A 20,327-nucleotide genomic window follows, 5' to 3' on the forward strand; every position below is an offset into this window, starting at 1 on the left:
ATTTAGAGAGGTCTAATCAAGCATATTTCCTTATGGGGTAGACTATATGTACTGACCGGGGGTGGGGTGGGGGGGGGGGGTTCTGGTATTCTGACTAAATTTTGTAATTAAAAATATTTTTATTTACATCATAAGATTTTATATTTATATATCATATTTTCTGGTATTTTTTTGTAAATATCATATTTCATCATAGTAGTCATTATATCATTATAGTAGATGTTATACCAGTGACTAATTCTTTTTTAAATTATTATTATTATTAATAAAACAGCAGATTTCTTTAAAGCATGAAATTGATTGTTTTTCCCTCTGCCTTTGTTTTTTATGGCATGTCAAAATGTTTTCCTGCAGCTCCAAAGTGATTGATCACATGGCTTTTACAGCTCAGTTGATTGGCTTAAAAAGGCCAGTATCAATAAACAAGCACTCATGAACATACATAACATTAATAGCAGAAATGGTAAAAGCAGTGTGCTGTTCAATATGATATTAATATTTGCACTTTCATAATGTCCTTGTCTGTTATAAAGAAAACTCAGTAGCTTCGGCGTTCCACATACCCGCCATTTAAATCCTAATCCTTAAAGAACAGAAGTAAGTACAGGATGTATATAAACTGTGTGTATTAGTTTTATTATTAGAATAAATCATAAGTATGTAAGGAATGACATGAGCATTATTTTGAGCCACAGAGATTGGCAAAGCAATGTGTAATATGAAAATCCCAGAAGAGTTTGTTTTTTTATTTGTGAAGGACCAGGATCTGTGTGTGTGTGTGTGTGTGTTTATGTTGGTAGGCCAACTGTGAAATTTTCCCTGTACATTCTTGATAAGTCCACTTTAAGACGCCTGTCTTTCTCATTTAAGTTGATACAAGGAAATCCTCCGCATTGGATATGAGGTCCTTGGGAGCTATCTGGCCGGAAAGCTGAGAGCAATTTGGGTGTAATTTCTAAAATGGCAATCTCTGTAAGTGCAATGGAGCGAGGAATTACGGAAGCACAGCTTGTCCATATGCATGGTGCGTGGACATTAAAAATGATTAAATAATTAACTGCTCCGAGACGATTCTTCAAAAAGAACCAATGAACATTAGAGTCCTCAAATTGGACAATAGCAATGATAAGAATGCTGGTAATTGCGTTTAGAGAACGTTGTATACGAGTCGTGGCTTGTCGTAATGAAATTGTGTCATTCGGACAGTGTCGCTATTTAAAAAAGTATTTTTGTGGAACTGAAGCTAACCTTTTGAACAGGAAGTTTTACCAGGGTCAGACCTCAGATCAGAACCAACATCGCAGTTCGATAACGTAGCTAAAAAGATACACTGTTGCCACATCTGGCGGGGACACAGTGCGGCTGGGTGGTCGACTCTGAGGTGTTCAGAGAAAAGAGGCAGTGTTTCATTTTCAGTCGAACCATGGTGGTGCAAAGAAAAGGGCAACCCTCTCAGCAGAAACCGCACTACAGATGCCATTCATTTAAGAGCTGCTCAAGTGTGTCATCTCATTCCAATAAAAAAGCCCAAAGGTTACTGTCCCAGCCCCCTCCTGTCTCTCTAACACACTCCCCATCTTTCACAACCACCCTCCGTCCATTAAGTTAATGGACCCATCGTGATGTAGAACACATTTCCAGCTCTCCGGTGTTGACAGATATTCTGGGTGACGATGGAAGTGTTTGATTGTGCATCTAAAGTGTTCAACTCAATACTTTCGCACTCACAGACCCCTTTCAGTGCTCTACTTTTCCTAAAGTAAAGTCCTTAACAAGATAAACCAGTAAAGAATAATGGAGTAAATCACAGCAGGCTAAGATAGGGATTCCCTCCTTGAAGAGAAAAAAGCCTTTTTGAACACGACTTCTTAATCAATTCGTTCCACCACTGATACAGTATCTTAAAAGGAAAAGCCTTTCCAGATTGTCCTAATTATATACTGCAATATATATTTACTGTATGTATGTATGTATATATATGTATGTGTATATATATATATATATATATATATATATATATATATCAAATATATAAGACTTTTTCTATGTAAACAAAAGGCATATTTCTCTCAAATATAGTTCACAAATCTGTCTAAATCTGTGTTAGTGAGCACTTCTCCTTTGCCGTGATATTCCATCCACCTCACAGATGTGGCATATCAAGATGCTGATTAGACAGCATGATTATTGGTGTGCCTGGCCACAATAAAAGGCCATTCTAAAATTTGTGGTTTTACTGTATTGGGGGTCTGGTGTCGATGAAACCAGTCAGTATCTGGTGGGACCACCATTTGCCTCATGCAGTGCATCATCTCCTTCGCATAGACTTGATCAGGTTGTTGATTGTGGCCTGTGGAGTGTTGGTCCACTCCTCTTCAATGGCTGTGCGAAGTTGCTGGATATTGGCAGAAACTGGAACACACTGTCGTATACACCGATCCAGGGCATCCCAAACATGCTCAAAGGGTGACATGTCCGGTGAGTATGCTGGCCGCTCAAGAACTGGGATGTTTTCAGCTTCCAGGAATTGTGTATATATCCTTGCAACATGGGGCGGTGCATTCTCATGCTGCAACATGAGCTGATGGTCGTGGATGAATGGCAAAACAATGGGCCTCAGGATCTCGTCATGGTATCTTTGTGCATTCAAAATGCCATCAATAATATGCACATGTGTTCGTTGTCCATAACATATGTCTGCCCATAACATAACCCCACCGCCACCATGGGCCACTCCACATCCACAACGTTGACATCAGCAAACCGCTTGCCCACACAACACCATACACGCTGTCTGCCATCTGCCCTGTACAGTAAAAACCAGGATTCATCCATGAAGAGAACACCTCTCCAAAGTGCCAGACGCCATTGAATGTGAGCATTTGCCCACTCAAGCCAGTTAAGATGATGAACTGCAGTCAGGTTGAGACCCCGATGAGGATGACGAGCATGCAGTAGAGCTTCCCTGAGACGGTTTCTGACACTTTGTGCAGAAATTCTTTGGTTATGCAAACCGATTGTTGCAGCATCTGTCCGGGTAGCTGGTCTCAGACGATCTTCAGAATCAGAATCAGAATGAGCTTTATTGCCAGGTATGTTTACACATACGAGGAATTTGTTTTCGTGACAGAAGCTCCGCAGTACAACAGAATGACAGCGACAGAACATAAAACACATAATAAAAGAATATAAAAATACAAAAAATACAAATAAGTAGACAAGGAATGACAATATACAAATTGACAATTGTAGGCAGGTATATTACAAAATATACTTTTTAAATTGGAGGTGAATATGCTGGATGTGAAGGTCCTGGGCTAGTGTGGTTACACATGGTCTGCGTTTGTGAGGGTGGTTGGATGTATGGCCAAATTTTCCTTTGGAGACGGCTTATGGTAGAGAAATGAACATTCAATTCACGGGCAAAAGCTCTGGTGGACATTCCTGCAGTCAGCAAGCCAATTGCGTACTCCCTCAAAACTTGTCATCTGTGGCATTGTGCTGTGTGATAAAACTGTGTTTTTTTGGAATGGCCTTTTATTTTGGCCAACCTAAGGCACACCTGTGCACAAAAGTGTTGCGTTTTATAAATTTGTTCTGTGTGTGTGTGTGTGTGTGTGTAAATATATATATATATATATACACACACACACACACACATACTCGCTTAAAATGAAGATATTCCCTACTAACAACACCGCCGCATAAGAGACAGAGAAAATCAGTGGTTCATGTGGGAATTAATTCAGATGAGCGGAAAAGCTTCATTAGACTCAGGCATAATTGATAATTACCCTGTGTATGCGTAAATACATCTTGCAGGCCAGTGTGTCTATAATTTATCTGCCTTTCCATAATGCCTCCCAGAGGAACTCTTCAACACATGTTTTTGAAGAAAAAAGACACAAATGATTTCAAAGAGATCATAAAAACCAAAAATTAACCATATCTACTTACCTAACCCTGAAAAGCATATGTGTGTCAAGCTGACCTGATTATTTTTAGTAATATTTTTTTCTTAAATTACATTTTTTTTAAATTTGATATTTCACATATTATTCACAAATCTTGTAAGCCTCATTGATGTCATTTGTTGATAAAATGTTTTGAATAATTTTTTCATTTTGTAACATTTTGTTTCCATATTTTTTTGACAGTTTAAATTATTTTAATTTATTTTACAAATGTTATTTGTATAAAGGTTAGTGTATTTACTACAGTATTTTGTCCTAAATTGTTTAAATGTCTTTTTATATATAATTTTTCTTTAAAAAAAATTCGTTACATCTTACGTGTTCATCTGAAAAAAAAGTCAGCCATGCTGTTTTGGAATGGCATGAGGTTTGCAATGGTAAAATGTTCATCTTTGGGTGAACTGTCCCTTTAAGACATTCTATATTTGAATGGCTCTGCACAACGTTGGCTTGTAACCCTGAGAGATGAATATGCATTGATACTTCATCACCATTATCTTCTCAATGTTTGCTGCAGAAGTATTGAATAGATATTGAAGACTATCTTGGTTTTATTGCAAATCATATTTCAGGTGTATAATCATTTATGGCTTTTATCTTCAGGAGATGTACGTCATATTGTTTGTGACATGTGGTGCCACGAAGGCAGTAATGGAAGCATAATTGGATATTGAAAACAGAGAAATAATGAGATGAGAAACAACAATGGGAAATGAACCCCTGCATGCATCTGGCCTATAAACAGCTTGAAAAAAATGGCCTTTGGATACTGAAAGGTTTTGGGTAGAGGAGACAATCTAGGTGTGAAATTATGAAATATGATCTAGATTCTAGACTATGAAGACGAGTGTTACTTTGACTTTACAGTTGAAACATGCTATGCAAGTATGTGCAACTGCAATGATCAGAGAAGCCTGTGATATCTAATGTGATGAAACTGAACAAAAAGCTTTGTTTTAACTTGTTCCTCTTGACTGAATCCTCCATTGATATGTACCAGGGGTCTTTCTCTCGCTGAGGCAATCATCAGCTCGCTGAACTGAACGGATGCACCAGTTCTCTTTCCATCCTGGCCGGGAGACACGGACGTCTTAGGATGACAGTGCTCTGTGGATGCTTGTCCTGACTACTCTGACGTGTTGATAGGCTTTCTAAAGATAGAAAGCACCCCCATGATAAATGCTCCCAATCGACTGAACTCTGCAGCTAACGGACCTTAAAGCTTTTTTATCCATTTTACTGTTCTACTGCTGCACTGCAGAGGCTAAAAGACGAGGGCTGTGAGGTGAATAAGTCCAACGAACAAATAAGCACTCTGTGATGCGTGAGAGAACAAATGGGTTTCAGATAATCAACTGAAGCTGAAATCAACATCAGTTTCTGCAAGAAACAAGCACCTTGACTAAAGGAGTGGTGATGATGACTATTTATTAATTAAATAACAAGTGAATTAAACAAGTGCATTAAAGGAATAGTTCACCCACGCAGCCAAGATGAGTTTCTTCATTAAAACAGATTTGGAGAAATTTAGCATTATCACTTGCTCACCAATGGATCCTCTGCAGTGAATGGGTGCCGTCAGAATGAAAGTCCAAACAGCTGATAAAGTCATCCAAGAAGAAACATATCCATCGTTAACTTGTTTTTAAACTGTTGATTCTGACCAAAATATGAGTCCATAATCCGTAATAAAAGTCAGTACTCTCACATCATTGACGTATTTGTTTAGACAGTGCTTCTTCTTAGCATATTTCTCTCCTGATTAAGATTTTCACTGGAGAAAGCAGTATTATAGATAAAGGACTCCATATTTTGACCAGAAGCAATGATCTGAAGTTGAAAACATCTTGATGCATTAGTTTATTACAAAAATTATCAGCTGTTTAAACTCTTGTGCTGAAGGCACCCATTCACTGCAGAGGATCTACTGGTGAGCAATTGATACAGTGCCAAATTTCTCCAAATTTGTTCCAATAAAGAAACAAACTCCTTTAGAAGGATGGCCTATGGGTGTGTACAATTTCAGCAACTATTCCTTTAATGAACTTTTCTCCTTTTAGAAACTCCACATATCAGGAAATGCCATTGAAGAAACAGTTCACCCAAAAATGGAAAATACTTTCATGTCATTCTAAAAACTATTAATCCTGTCATGTCTTTCAGTGAAACAAAAATGCAGAAAAAAGTTTTTCAGTACAAAGATGAGTCATATTGAACACATAATAATAATAATAAAAACATACAAGCAATCCATACACCGAAAGAAAAAAGTGTGCACTATTTGAGAGAAGCAAATAATTGTTTACATATATTTCAACTGAGTTTAAGTGAATCAATCATGCATTTCTGTTTCTGCTTACTATGTCTGCACAAGGAATTCCTCGCAACAGGCAAAACATGTAATGAGACTATTCAGATCAAATTCATGTGAGTGGCTGACCTGTGATCCGAGAGGCAGTCTATTAACTGGCTTACTAAACACGGTAATGATGGACAGCTGGCGAGGGTCAGGGTGCTGCCTCCAAATTTAGAGAGAGCAAATAGAAAGCAATATAAAAATAACATGCTTATCAGTGTAAAATCTGTTTATTTTATTCTTCTGGTCCAAAAATTGGACAATTTAAAAATATTTTAACTAATTTCTTTTTATTGAATTTGATTAAACAAAATTATATAAAAAGAAATGACAAAAAGGATTAAACGTATGCAAATACAAAGGCAGCTAATGGTGCAAAATGCCCCTTGGTGGACTATAGTGATAAGGGGCAAGAATATGGCAAAATATTATATATATAAAAAAAAAATTGCTTAGTGTCAAACAGTGTTTAGACAAGTGCTGTGATAGTGTTAATTGCTACTTAGTGTTTAGGTGAAGAAATAAATCAAATAAAATGAGGGGCATATTAAACCTTGGGGTTGTTGCTCCTACTTACTAGGAAGCAAGTATTTGATCAGGCATTCAGATGTTCAAAGCTAAGATATCAAACTGATATCAACTTTTTTTTTTTTGTAAGTGGATAGGAATATATTTAACTGTTGTTAACCAAAGTGATTTCACGGGAGTTGTAAAAGCAAGGACCTGTCTGGGTGTGGTGGAGTAGACTGTCATTGAGGTGCTGGAGAGGGACCAGAGCTAATTGGGGTCAAAAACATTTCTGTTGGTGACACAGATGGCAGCCGTCTTGGGCCTGTGAGACTCAAACATCATAGCGATTGTGGCCTTGAATTATACTTCTCTAAAAGATTCTATCTCAAGGACTAGCATTTTTTAAATGTCTTTCTGAATTACATTTATATAAATATTTTATTTAGTAGCTTTCCCAGCAAAACACAGAGCATCCATCAGATCTGTCAAAAAAAGGGGCTCCACCTTGCAAATTTACACATAATATTTCTATCCCTTAACCTTGAACCTAACCCTCACCCAAACTTTTCAGACTTTTTTGATCTTCATTAGGATATTATTTAGCATGTTTATTAATTTTTTTTCCTTATGGGGACTGGTTTCTACAATGTAGGTGATTTTAAGTTTAACAATATTTCTTGGGACATAAAGTCTCCACAATGTTGGGAAATTTGTTTGATTTAATAAATTTCTCGTGACAGTAGTAAACGTACACAGGTGCATATCTCTATCCTTTAAAAAGCAGTTTCTTAGATCCTCACCAATAAATGTTTTTTTTTGTAATTTAACCTTCAGGTGTGCATACATTTGAATCCCAAAATAAATTTTACAAGTGGTCTCTGTGTGACAGTCAAGGTTCAGTCACAGGCTCATAGACGTCACTAAACAGATCCTGCTGTGCTGCTCTCACTGTGGATGACTGCCAAGTGCTGTGGAGTTTGAACACTAATGTGAGTTTAATTCATATAAACCTTTAGAAATTACATTACTTGCTCACCATGAATACTCTGCAGTGAATGGGTGCCGCCAGAATTAGAGTTCAAACATCTGATAAAATCATCACATTAATCCACACAACACCAGTTCATCAGTTAATGTCTTGTTGAAAGCAATAAGCTGTGTGTTTGTAATAAACAAATTCATCGTTAAGGTATTATAAATTTCTGGCCAAAATATCAGTCCATTATCCATAAAAACACTTCAGCCAGCAAAAAAGTCTATCCCCTTTTTCTGACAATGCTTGATCTTGATCATATTTCTCCGTTGATTAACATCTTCACTGATTAAGCAAGATTATGGGTCGAAGACTTCAAATCTGTTCTAATGAAGAAACAACCATCTACATTTATGCATTTAGCAGACGCTTTTATCCAAAGTGACTTGCAGTGCATTCAAGCTATACATTTTTTACCAGTATGTGTGTTCCCTGGGAATTGAACTCACACCCTGTTGCACTGCAAATGCAATGCTCTACCACTGAGCCACAGGAACACATCTACAACTTGGATGGCCAGAGGGTAAGTAAATTTCCAGTAAGTTTAGATTTTTGGGTGAACTATTCCTTTATTATTATTTTGTTACGATTCTTTCTCTCCAGTGGGCCAGCAGGAGCCGATAGATGCAGACAGATCCAAAGGTCCCAGTCCCTCATTGTGACGTACATGATGGGAGTCAAATCAATGAGATGAGGCTGAATCAATGAGATGTCAGTGTTATCTTATCATTGCCTGTTGCAGCTTAATGATGATCTCGCAGCTGCAGGTAGAGGACATTCTGGGTTTTCTGGCTATTTTTCTGTCACTCATTACTCTCAGAATATTTGAATATGTTTTAGTCGAATTAAAGAGTGTCTGGTGTTCCTTTCTGACTTTTTAAAGATAAATGCAATAGGTTTTAAACAACTTTTGTTAACTATCATTCACATGCCTCTCACACTCTTTGGCTTGCTCACTGCTACAAGTGAGATTGATGGGGTGTACAAACTGGCAAACGCTTAATGGGATTTCTTTATCACAGCAGTGATTCATAAAAAAATGCAGTTTGAGGTTTGAACTCGGCTGATGGAGTGAGCTGCTCTGTTGCTCCATGCACATTTTCCCTTTTAAAAGTAACACTTTTAATAGTAATTGTATAGATTTTACCTTTTTGACCACATGGTACAAACAGAAATCCATTTATTGGGTATTTTTCACTGATTTTCAACCTTAAAACATTTAGAATGTTTGCCAAAAAAAAGCTTTTAATAAATAAATGTCAAACGGTATGGTACTGATAGAATTAACTCAGTTATCAGTTTCAAATAATACGAATTCCAAACTTACTGTATAGGTTTGAACATTAATGGGAATAGTGAATTTATTAAAACAATTCTAGTAAATATTTATTAATTCAATATTTATTTTTGCATTGGAATGACAACTAGCTGTTGTCGGTAAGTTTGATAGTAAACCAACTCTTATAATAAGGCAAATATCAAATCACACCGTAACCTTTTAATATCTCCAAAATAGGAAAAGGACCCAGAGGGCTACTCCCTGATTTTAGTAGAGCTTACATCACCCACAATCTAATTTAAGTCATTTTGCGTATATGGTAAAGCCCCAGATGAGGTTCTTTGTCATAGGCAGTGACCCCTCCCCATAAACACGCTCAATTCATTTGACTTGACAGAGTCCTGCATAATGTGAAACAATATTCTGCCACAGGACACTTTAGAAAGGACTGTAAAACACAGCAATACACCTGCACCACTGAGAGCTCCATATGTACGGCATCACTAATGCAGTGGTTATCTTCTAAAAAACAACTGCAGTTCGTTTGAATAAGTGTGAACACAGCCATCCTTGGTGTGCACCAAACAAGTTAACCGAGAACCCATGAAAAGGTTCATCTCGGTCCTCTTCCAAACTCAGGTGCTGTGACTAAATCCTTATGTCTTTTGCTTTGTATCTTTGGTTACAATATTAAAAATGACTAACTGGATCATTTACTTTTTGATCCAGACCAAGAGAACTGAACTACAAGTGTAAAACATTCTTAAAAATAGAGTATATATGTAGATATACACATGCATATAATTTTCACTATTAACTAGTTGCTTAGTAGCACACATTTTACAAGCATATTGGTTGTTTATTAGCATATTAATGCATTATTTAGCATTAGCTTATTTTAGATCTTTTACAACTACCCTACTAACTATTAATAAGTAGCAAATTGGGAATTTATTGAGGCACAAGTTAACAGTTAATAGTGAGAATTGGTCCCCAAATTAAAGTGTGACATATATACACACACACACACACATCTTAGTGAACTCCCTGACATTGACGTGTCTTTTGTTTTTTTAGGTTATAATTTGACCAGACAAAATAAAGGGGAGAAGACAAAGCTGAGAAATGAAACCCAACATCGTGCTGAGTGAAAGAAGAAGGTTGCTCAACTCTACTTATTCTGCTCTCGCACAGTATGAGTCATCTAACACATTGAGCAGCGCAGCTCCAACTGTATTCTCGATGGGGCAGGAAACCTCATTTAATTTCAACATTTTTGCTGAAAAACTGCTGATGTATATTTCTACCTCTTTACCTCTGCTTTCACCTTCTCAGGTTCATGATTCATGCTTGGTTTTTGCATGCTAAAAAAGAAACAAAGTCAATTATATTTAGCCCAAACAGTCGCATTAACAGTCATTAAAGTGTGAAAAGTAATTAAACACTAATTTGAGAGCATTTGCGGTGAGTGCTCTTGTTGTCAGATGTTCTGCTTTAGATCATCTCCTCAATGTATTGTTGTGGACAGGACCATTCATAGTCAGCACCTCTCTAAGGAACAGTTAATTGATTTGCCATGCCACCTACTCCTTCTGAGCCCTCTCTCTAAAGATAAGTGTCGTCTCTGAAATCGAACCCTCTGCCTGGCATGCTTCCATCTGATTATCTGCCGGAACAATTATCTTAATCGTGTCATCTTAACAAACCCCCACGATAAGCCGCCTTGGGGCCAGTAATCCAGAAGACCTTCGCCTACACGGCAAACTGTCCCTTATCTCTCTTCATAATAAAGATGAATTAAGTTGAGGAAAAGACAACATAAAGTTCCCATTGCGGGTGTTTACGCGTGTTTGTTAGTGACGGTTGATAGTTTATCAAATTAAGATATTAGGAGTCAAATCATCATGACTGAGCAGCATTTAATGTGTGGGAAAACAATGTTAGAAAAAAAATAATTAAGTAATGACGAGTGCATAGCCAGCTTGCAGTGCACAAAATAGCCAACCCTTAATTCTCTATTCTAGTCTCTGAATGTAAATGTTCAGAAGTTTAGGGTCAGTAGGATCTTATGCTCTGCATTTATTTGATCCAAAAAAACTAAACTGTAATATTGTGAAATATTATTACAATTTAAGATATCTGTTTACTATTTTAATATATTTTAAACATAATTTATTCCTGTGATGCTAAAGCTGAATTTTCAGCATCATTACAGTCTTCAGTGTCACATGATATTCAGAAATCATTCTTACATTCTGATTTGCTGCAATTTTTGTAAATACAGTTTATTTGAAATAGAAATGTTTCGTAACATTATACCTTTGTTTACTGTCAGTTTTAAATTATTCAAATCAGTTTAAATACATTTAATGCTTCTTTGCATTCTTGTTTTAGTAATTTATTTGTTTTTCCCACTTTTATAAAAAAAATTTATGTCTATAGTTTCTGTTAAATGTAATTTTTTACAATTTAAAACAATTTTCGTTTTAGTCATTTTATTACATGAACTGTTTTTTTTTTTTTTTTAATGTTTTTTGAAGATTTTAGTTTCAATTAACCAAAATAATCATGGTCTGAATGCTGAAGAAAAGTAATAGCAAGCACAGCTATCCTTAACAAAGTGTTTCTATAGTAACAGAAAACCAATACCAATGTTCAATACTTAGGCCTCAAGCACAAAAAAAGCATCAGAAAGCAAGTGTTTTTAGCAGCGTAAGCTCAATTTCAGAGTTTGCAACACGGCTGAAAGGGCTCTATTATACGAATGTAAATTGTATTCTGTGGAGAGCTACAGTTAGAGAAGAACCTTGCTAAATAAGTTAACCGAGAATAGTTAGCACATCTGGTTTAATGACACAAAGGGTTTGAAGGTTATTGTAACTCTTATCACTTCCATGGTAGTTTGTTACCACCACATGTAGTATGTTTCGGACCTAACGATTGGGTTTGCCTAATCTTATACAACAAACAAATATTTACCCATAATAATCCAATGGAAAGGAGCTCATTAATATTGGTCTGAAGTAAATGTGAATCTTCAGGTCTGAAGTAGGTGAAAGCATAACAGTGGGGTGGAGGCGGCCCGCGTGGTGGGATTCAAAGCAGATGCCCTTTCCCCTGGAAGGCCCCTCCTCTCGTAGCCACACGGATCACAGGAGTTCCCTCTCAGGCCCCGTCAGACCCCTCACGCTCTAACATTTACACTAAATTACCAAGCTTCAAAGTGCACTGTATGTACCCAGACTGAAATGATTAAGTCATAGATCCTGAAAAACAACAACACAAGGATTCAATTTCACTGTGGAATTTTGCTTACATTGTGATTAATGGATGTGATTTGTTTGGTAAGCTGATCTAAATCTAATTTAGACTTTAATAGGGCCTTTTTCAATAATTGCACAATTGCGGCAACTCCAAATAAATGATACAATCAGCAAATGTCAAATTGTATTTACATTTCTGCCCTTATTACCATAGACAGCTATATTCATTTTGATGGGATTTTTCCCAACTTTTTTTTCCTTTTTCTGAAGAACAAATTAAACTTTCACTAAAGTACAGGCACTCTCTCATCTGCAATTACTGTACCTAATTTCAACCTTTATGTATAGGGTGGACCATGACATTTCAGCAACAGACGACTTACTCATGTAAGTGCAGTGGGTGTATTACAAGAACAGTGACTCAGCTTCAAGCAAATTTAAGTTACAAGTCTTAATCAAACTTTTTTTGGCCCTTTTTGACAGTATAATAATTATGCTTGCTTTTCAGGTGAAATATAAGATACTTTTATTATAAGTGAATCATAATTGTAAAAATCCAAGCAAATGTATTACGTTTATCATCCCCTTGGTTACATGAAAGTAAATTTGGGTGGTTTTATTTGAGAGTTCAGCATCCTCTAGTGGGACATAACAGTATTACGTAACCAAGAGGGACAACACATCATTAGCTTAAACAGGCTACATATAACTCAAGTTTTAAATTATCGAGAAGCCTCCTCTTTTGGCATCTGACATACAAATACTCCCTCTTTATAAAATGTCTTTGCAAAAAAAATTGTAACCAGTAAATGCAAAAGACTGATTGGACGGTCCAATTTAAACAGCACTGAAAAAACTAAACGTGTACCACGTGACAGAGCCTGAATACAAACTCTTCACGTTGTGTATTTTTTATTATTATTATTATTTTTTTTTTGGAGTAACGCCCGCTTTTATATTGTGTTTTTTTTAAGTTCTCTTTAACAACTATTATTCTTTCTCTTGCTATTATTAATAAGCATTGATGGTTATACTTTTGTTGTAAAATATTGTAAACTGAAAGCTCAAATAAAGCATAAAGAGAGAGTGAGAGAGAGAGAGAGAGAGAGAGAGAGAGAGAGAATACAATTGAATAATGAAAAACAGTAACGTTATATACGTTATTTCTATTTATTTGGTATGTGAGGGTCAGTGTTAAATACGACCAGCAGATGTCGCACAGCATGAACAATTAAAAAATAAACCGTTAAACTTTAAATTCACAGAATGTAAACTGCTGCATTTATTTGTGCTACCAGTAAAAGTAGACATCTTAGTATTTAACCGTCTTAAATCAACCTTCTCCTTTTTTTAAAATCTGGGCTTATGTGAGCATTCGGAACATCCAGCTTTATATGGATAGGATATAAAAACTTCTGTAAACGACGACAAAGGTGGACTAAAATGGGAAAACTACCGAAATATATCTGACCTCACCACAGTGGCACGAACTTCCAAACACAATCAGCTCTTCGTCATCGGAGGCTGAAAGGCTTTTCCAGGAGATCAGCTGATCGTAAATTAATAGTTTCAGTTCTGACTTGAGAAATATACATTTAATTAAAAAAGATAAAAGTTCGACTACTACTCCTATAATAATACTTAATTGTTATTATTATATGACTGGTGGTTTTTGGTGATTAGTAATAATAATACATTGGTGAACATATGATTTACATTAATAATAGTTTTATTTGTGTTATATTTTAAGGACTTTTACTTTAAAAGGTAAACTTCCTTTGGGCGTCAATGGATCGCCGTTTAACATCACCGGCTTCACGCTGTTCAGTCCTGAAATAAAGCGGCTAACATCCACGCCGGAGTCCTTAAATCAGTCCAACAATCATTTTCCTGGATTCGCTAATTCTGTCGAAGACGTGTGTCTTGTCTCCGTCGTATTGGATATCAATCCTGAAGATTTGCCGAGCTGGGTGGGAATGTAGAGCAGCACCATTGTTTTAATCAGCTCGTGAAGTTGGACCCTCACCCTGTCTGAAAAGAAATCAAAATTCAACAGACACGCCTCAGATGCTGTTCGCGATCAGATTTCGGAAATAACTGCCACAATAGGATTTTATGTTTTTTTTTTTTTTTCTCAGTCGTTGACATTTACCTTCATGGTCTTTCTGTCTAAAACCGGTTTGTTTGCCATTCTGTGCATGTAAATGCGCTACATTGACAGATCAGCATCTGATAGCCTAATATTAGTCTAATAATTGTGTGCATTGCGAACATTGTCTTATTTGTTTGATATATTTTTGGAAAAACTCTATTCAGATCTGCCTGTATTGCACTTTACCCAGATAGATACGATTAGACCACAACTTAAATAGGTCTGCAGTGTTCCCCTGGATTAAAACACCTGCACGGATAAATTATTTATTCGTTTTTGCTTTTTTTAATGCAAAAACCTCCTTTAAGCAAAATGTGGTTATTAGACGGTCACAGCCAGGCATGCATTATTAAAACCCTGCTTAATTATTAGTTACTCGGTTTCCTGCCGGAAAGAAGTCTTGACATTTGCAGTCTGACAGGAATCCAGGAGGTAGATTGCTTCGCTTTCGACTCTTGTTTTTGATCCAACTAAATCTCCAGCTGTCAAGACATTCCACTAAACTTTGCTTTTACACTATTAAAAGCGACAATGTCTTATCTATGCCGTTCAAAACGGAGAAAATCAACCCAGTGAGGACGATGCTGGCCATTTTTGGACACGACACGCTTCACTCAGAGATTACTCGGGACTCCTGTGACAGACATATCTAGATGAGATTTATTTTATGAACTCGAGGTTGTCGGGAAGCATTTCGATCGTTTTATAACACGTCTTCTCGTGGATATATCGACATACATCATGGGCGACGCTAATTTGAACAACTCCAACGTGAAGGTGGCGGTTCGGGTCCGGCCCATGAACCGGAGAGGTGAGTCGAGTTTCAGTTCTGTCACTTGATATCTGTATTTCAAGACCCAGTGTAACGTTAGTTCTTTCCTGGACGTTTGAATCGTCCCCGTGATCCTCAAAACGCTGTCTAGCTAGTCTGCTCACTATGTTTTGACACGGCCTTTTAATCTTGTGATCAGTAACAGAGTTTGAGAAAGTTCCGAGAAAGTCCTTCTGATCAGGCCATGCTGGATTCTGTGGATGCTAGTAATGATGTGTGCTGGTCACGTGACCAAGGAATTCATGAGAAATGTGACTCTGTCTGGTGGAAAAATATCTATCTATCTATCTATCTATCTATCTATCTATCTATCTATCTATCTATCCATCCGTCTTTCTATCTATCTATCCATCCGTCTATCTATCTATCTATCTGTCTGTCTGTCTGTCTGTCTGTCTAGAATCAGAAAGACCTTTATTGCCAAGTAGGGTTACACACACAAGGATTTTGTCATGGTGAAAAATATCTATCTATCTATCTATCTAGAACTTCATTATAAGTCAGATGACATGTAAACTTTTTTATTTTACATCAGGACATTAAGTTGATATAGTGTATTTTTAAAAGCAAGAAATATTTATAGCCTACATGTATTCAATCATATAACATTTATTGAAGGATTGTTTGAGAGATCTATTACAACATGTTAAACTGCTTGTTGTTGTCAGCTACCTGTTTCCAGGTTTTCTGTGGCTATAGAAACTCTGTTTAGCCTATAAGATATAATGGAACATCTTTCTCTCTTTCCATCCATCTATTTGTCTAGAGGACACCCCATCAATGTCATGCATAGTGTTAAATAAAATTTCCCCTTTCTTCTTCCCCAAGATTTGCATGCCATTCACATAAACGCATGACATTAAAACAGGTCTTCCTGTGGGAGAACGTGTGTCTTGGTAAAGCCACGGACCCTGTCACGTGTGCGACTGGAGCGTATCATTTGGTCACAAGACTCAAGCACTGATCGAGTGTTGACAGCCTGTGTGAGCTTTCCGAGTCACACATCCTTTTAAACACTTCCCAGTCTCCATTTGCAATGCTGGAATTGTGACCTTCATTATTGTATTATTCGAATTCCAAAGATTTTTCTGATGTTATTTCATACAACATGGATAACTTGTTTTTGAAAGTCTCTAAATAACATAAAAAAATGTAACTTTGTGTTTTACTTCTGCTGTCTCTCGCTCTCTCTCTCTCTCTCTCTCTCTGTGTGTTTTGGACAAAGACAGGAAGAGAGGCTTAATTGACTATTTGCCAACGTTGCATAAGCGAACATGTTCCCTTGGCCAAATGAGTTTGGGCCGTTCTGAGAAAATGTTCATATGTATCTCTATGTAAAGATATTTTCTCAAAACCATTTGGTGGATAAAGAGAGATAGAGGTTCAATAGTTAATGATTTCCCGGTTCACCACATCAGTTGAGGACACCAATTGCCTCATTCTCTTCTCGTATGGCCTGAAGAATGCAGTTACAGTTCTATGTAACTAACTGAACTGTGCATTATTAATGGTTTTACTTCCATAAACTTGTGCAAATAATTTTAGAAATGAGCTGCAGCAGGGCATTGTCACTGCTTTTTGTTCTCTGTAGATAAATAGTCGCTTTGTTTTTGTGTTATTGTGTTCAGGACTCTGTCAGTCTTTCCAGTTCGTCACTGTTGCCAAGATAACATGTGTTTATCGCTCTTACCTGAGTGACATAATGCAGGAAATTCAGATTTTTGGACTGGCCAGCTGTGGTAAATCCAGATGGCTCTCCTCCTTGGACCTTGGCCACCAATGCTGGGAGGTTTCCTGATCTAACAGGAAGTTGTTACAGCTAAGCCCCTTTCACACTGCACGCCGGACTTGATTCCGGATTGATTCCGGCATTGAACCTGGGTCGGGGACCTAGTAACATTGGCGGGTTCAACCCGGGACGAGCGCTGTGTGAACAAAAGCCAGATCTAATGCTGTGTCGAAGTGATGACGCACGTTATCGCGCGACTCTTTTACCGGCTGTTTTGAAGGAAGATCAATGTTCGCGACGAAAAAATATGTGCAAACTGTAATGAAGCAGAGATCAGTTAGTTCCTTACTTTCTGCGCTGATGCCGAGATCGTTTGCCAGCTTCAGTGAAAGTATAACGTGCCTAATGTTTTCGACTCGTACATTACACGTCACGCCCTGATGTCACGTGTAGTGACGGGATCTTTACGGGTTGTGTATGAAAGCACGCACATATCCCGGGTAATCACTGGCAGTGTGAAAGTGCAAAATCTAGCGACCCGCGAACAATTGCCGGAACACTTTACGCGTGTATTTGCCGAATTGGCAGTGTGAAAGGGGCTCTAGTGTGGCCTCAGAGTGCATCCTTTCCAAGGATTTCTGAGTCAGCTGCAGATGCTTTCCACTTCCCTGTTGTTGTTTCATACATGCTTTGGCCTGCTGTTGGATTGGGTATTGGGTTAGTCAGCAGTCAGGAGTGCTTCTTAAACTTTCAGCTGACCGAACCGCAAAACTTTATTTGGAATCTATTTATTTGGACCGGAAGCAGCTTTAGCAGAGAGCGGCTGCTGACATAGTGTTTGAAGGAATGCTGTTGCAGGTTCTTCCCGCTGTTGCTGTCAGTGTGACAGCTCCGGTCAAGCTGACACCCGATCCAATCCCAGGGCACTTTAAGGATGGCCCGATGGCATTTGGCCTGTGTGAGAGTGTTTCATGCCAGTTCATGGAAGTGTCACTTGAACTATACAGCTGGTGCTGTGTTGTCACTAGATCTTGTGACCATTGTTTTGGTGTTACAACCAAAACTAAATGTTTTCTGCGAGTTAAAATAGGACAAAAAAACTTTAACATTTAATTGATGCATTAATTTCTTTCCATTTTCAATATCTATAATGTTTTTTGTATATAAATTATTTATATAAATTATTTTCATGAATATGAGCATGTAAATAATGTATATTTATTTTATTTGTTTGTGTATTTAAATAACTGTGTTTGCCAGCTATTCAATATGGTCCAATGTTTTCCTAAATTTAATCAAATGATTCCACTGTTTTAAACTGAATAATGCAATGCATTAATACTGGTCAGTATTGCAAAATACAAATCATCATGCATTATCCCACGACATAGCTACTTTCCAAATCAACACATAACTGGACATGAAAGATTGATTGTCTTAAAATGATTTTGGCATGTGAGGAGAACTGTGGCATCTCATGACCTGCTGATGAGTTTGTTGCACTTTCACACTGAAACAATTTAATTACATTTAGGAGAAATCAGATTTTTTTGGAGAAATAGTTGGTTGGCTGGCAAAATCATTGATTAGAAGGGCTAAATAAGATTCCCCCATGGCATCTAGCGTTGTGTAGAATCATCGCTTTAGTTTCACAGTTTTTTTTTGCTAATGTAGTTAACAGCCTGTCAAGGGAGATTATGATTTTCCAGAAATGTCCTTCAATATCCTATCTGAGGACATGAGTCTATAAAACTTGTTTTGCTCTGAATTCTTTTCTTAGCTGTGATAATAATGGTGGGTGATTTCAAGAAAACTCTGTCAGAATGCTTGTTTGATTTCTGTCCTCGAGCATCGTCTCCTGCTGCTTATTAGAGTCATCTAAGTGATTGAGATGGGGAAATGTATTTAGATTGGAAGTCACATATAAGATATATGCTTCTTCTGATCAATTTGGTGGCTTTGGATCCTTTTTAATGTTCCAACATCCTGTTTCTTTTCTTGTGACACAGCACAAAAACTAATTCAAAACTCATATAGATCTTCAACCTGCCATCTGTTTTTGTTTTTTTTCCAACAGAAAAGGATCTGAACACAAAATGTGTTGTAGAAATGGAGGGGAATCAAACACATCTTTACCCGTCAAACCTGGGGAAGGATTCCAGGTAAGTTGAATTGGAAAATCTGACATGCAGTATAGTTCAAAAGCTTGGGCTCAGCAAGGTATTTTATTATTTCTACAGAAATTAATACTTTTATCCAGCAAGGATACATTAAATTGATCAAAGGTGACAGTAAAGACAAAAATTCAAATAAATGTCAAATAAATGCTTTACTTTCTAATCATCAAAGAGTCCTGAATAATGTATCACTGTTACACTTTTCAACATTGATAATAATAAGAAATGCTTTTGAGCACAGAATCAGAATGTTTTTTCTGCATCACTGAAGTCTGGAATAATGGCTGCTGAAAATCAGCTTTGCCATCACAGGAATACATTGCTTTATCAAATAAATATATTAAAATAGAAAACCTGATGCAATAATATTTCAATATTTATAACCAAATAAATACAATTCTTTCAAAAACTAAAAATCGTACTGACACCAAACTGCATAGTAGTGTAGATTTACTAACATTGTGATTTGTTTCGGAATAGTACTAGAAGAGTACACACTTGCCTACTACATTTGCATACTGCAGTGGTTACTGTATCCCACAATGCTTTGCACTCAGTTTGTCCTTCCTTTTCTAGAGTAATGAAGCAGAAGTAATGTCTGCTGCTGTTTATAACACAATTTTCCTGACTCTTTATTTTATCTGATTGAGTTTAAGAATGCAAAAAAGGATAAAAAATAACTTTAAATACAATAATAAAATATCTTTCATCTACAAGATGAAGAATTGAGGCCTTTTTAGAATTAAACATTCATGTTTTATTACTCCTTAATAATAAAAAAAGAATAGTACTGTTTAAAACGTTATGAAGACATGATACTTAGTTCTTCACAAACTTTTGAAATAGTAATATTCAGTGTATATCAAGAAGCATGTAGTATTCTGTACACTAGTATTCCATTCCCAACAAGAGCAGCATTTGTTTCTCTTCCTCTTTCAGTCTGATATTACAAGTTTGGGACCCTTCGTAAGATAGCTGAGAGCAGGGTCTTTGAGAGCGCGTGTATCATTGTCGGTTTTGCT

At 36.9% G+C, this 20,327-nt stretch overlaps 1 protein-coding gene and 1 long non-coding RNA gene across 3 annotated transcripts in view; both read left to right on the forward strand.

The window, feature by feature from the left end:
* Positions 1-7,679: 7,679 nt before the first annotated feature.
* Positions 7,680-10,324, forward strand: LOC132112022 (uncharacterized). The gene is made up of 3 exons (XR_009424869.1): positions 7,680-7,829; positions 8,477-8,640; positions 10,230-10,324. It is a non-coding gene; the product is annotated as an uncharacterized LOC132112022 (long non-coding RNA).
* Positions 10,325-14,211: 3,887 nt separating this feature from the next.
* Positions 14,212-20,327, forward strand: part of LOC132111421 (kinesin-like protein KIF13B) — a 40,970-nt gene continuing 34,854 nt past the window's right edge. For both annotated transcript variants that reach the window (XM_059518689.1, XM_059518690.1), the window contains exons 1-2: positions 14,212-15,378; positions 19,206-19,290. In XM_059518689.1, the coding sequence (XP_059374672.1) occupies positions 15,309-15,378; positions 19,206-19,290 (155 nt within the window). In that variant the 5' untranslated portion in view covers positions 14,212-15,308. The remainder of the gene's footprint in view (positions 15,379-19,205; positions 19,291-20,327) is intronic.

Source organism: Carassius carassius, chromosome 31 (assembly GCF_963082965.1).
Source record: "Carassius carassius chromosome 31, fCarCar2.1, whole genome shotgun sequence".
Taxonomy (NCBI): Eukaryota; Metazoa; Chordata; class Actinopteri; order Cypriniformes; family Cyprinidae; genus Carassius; species Carassius carassius.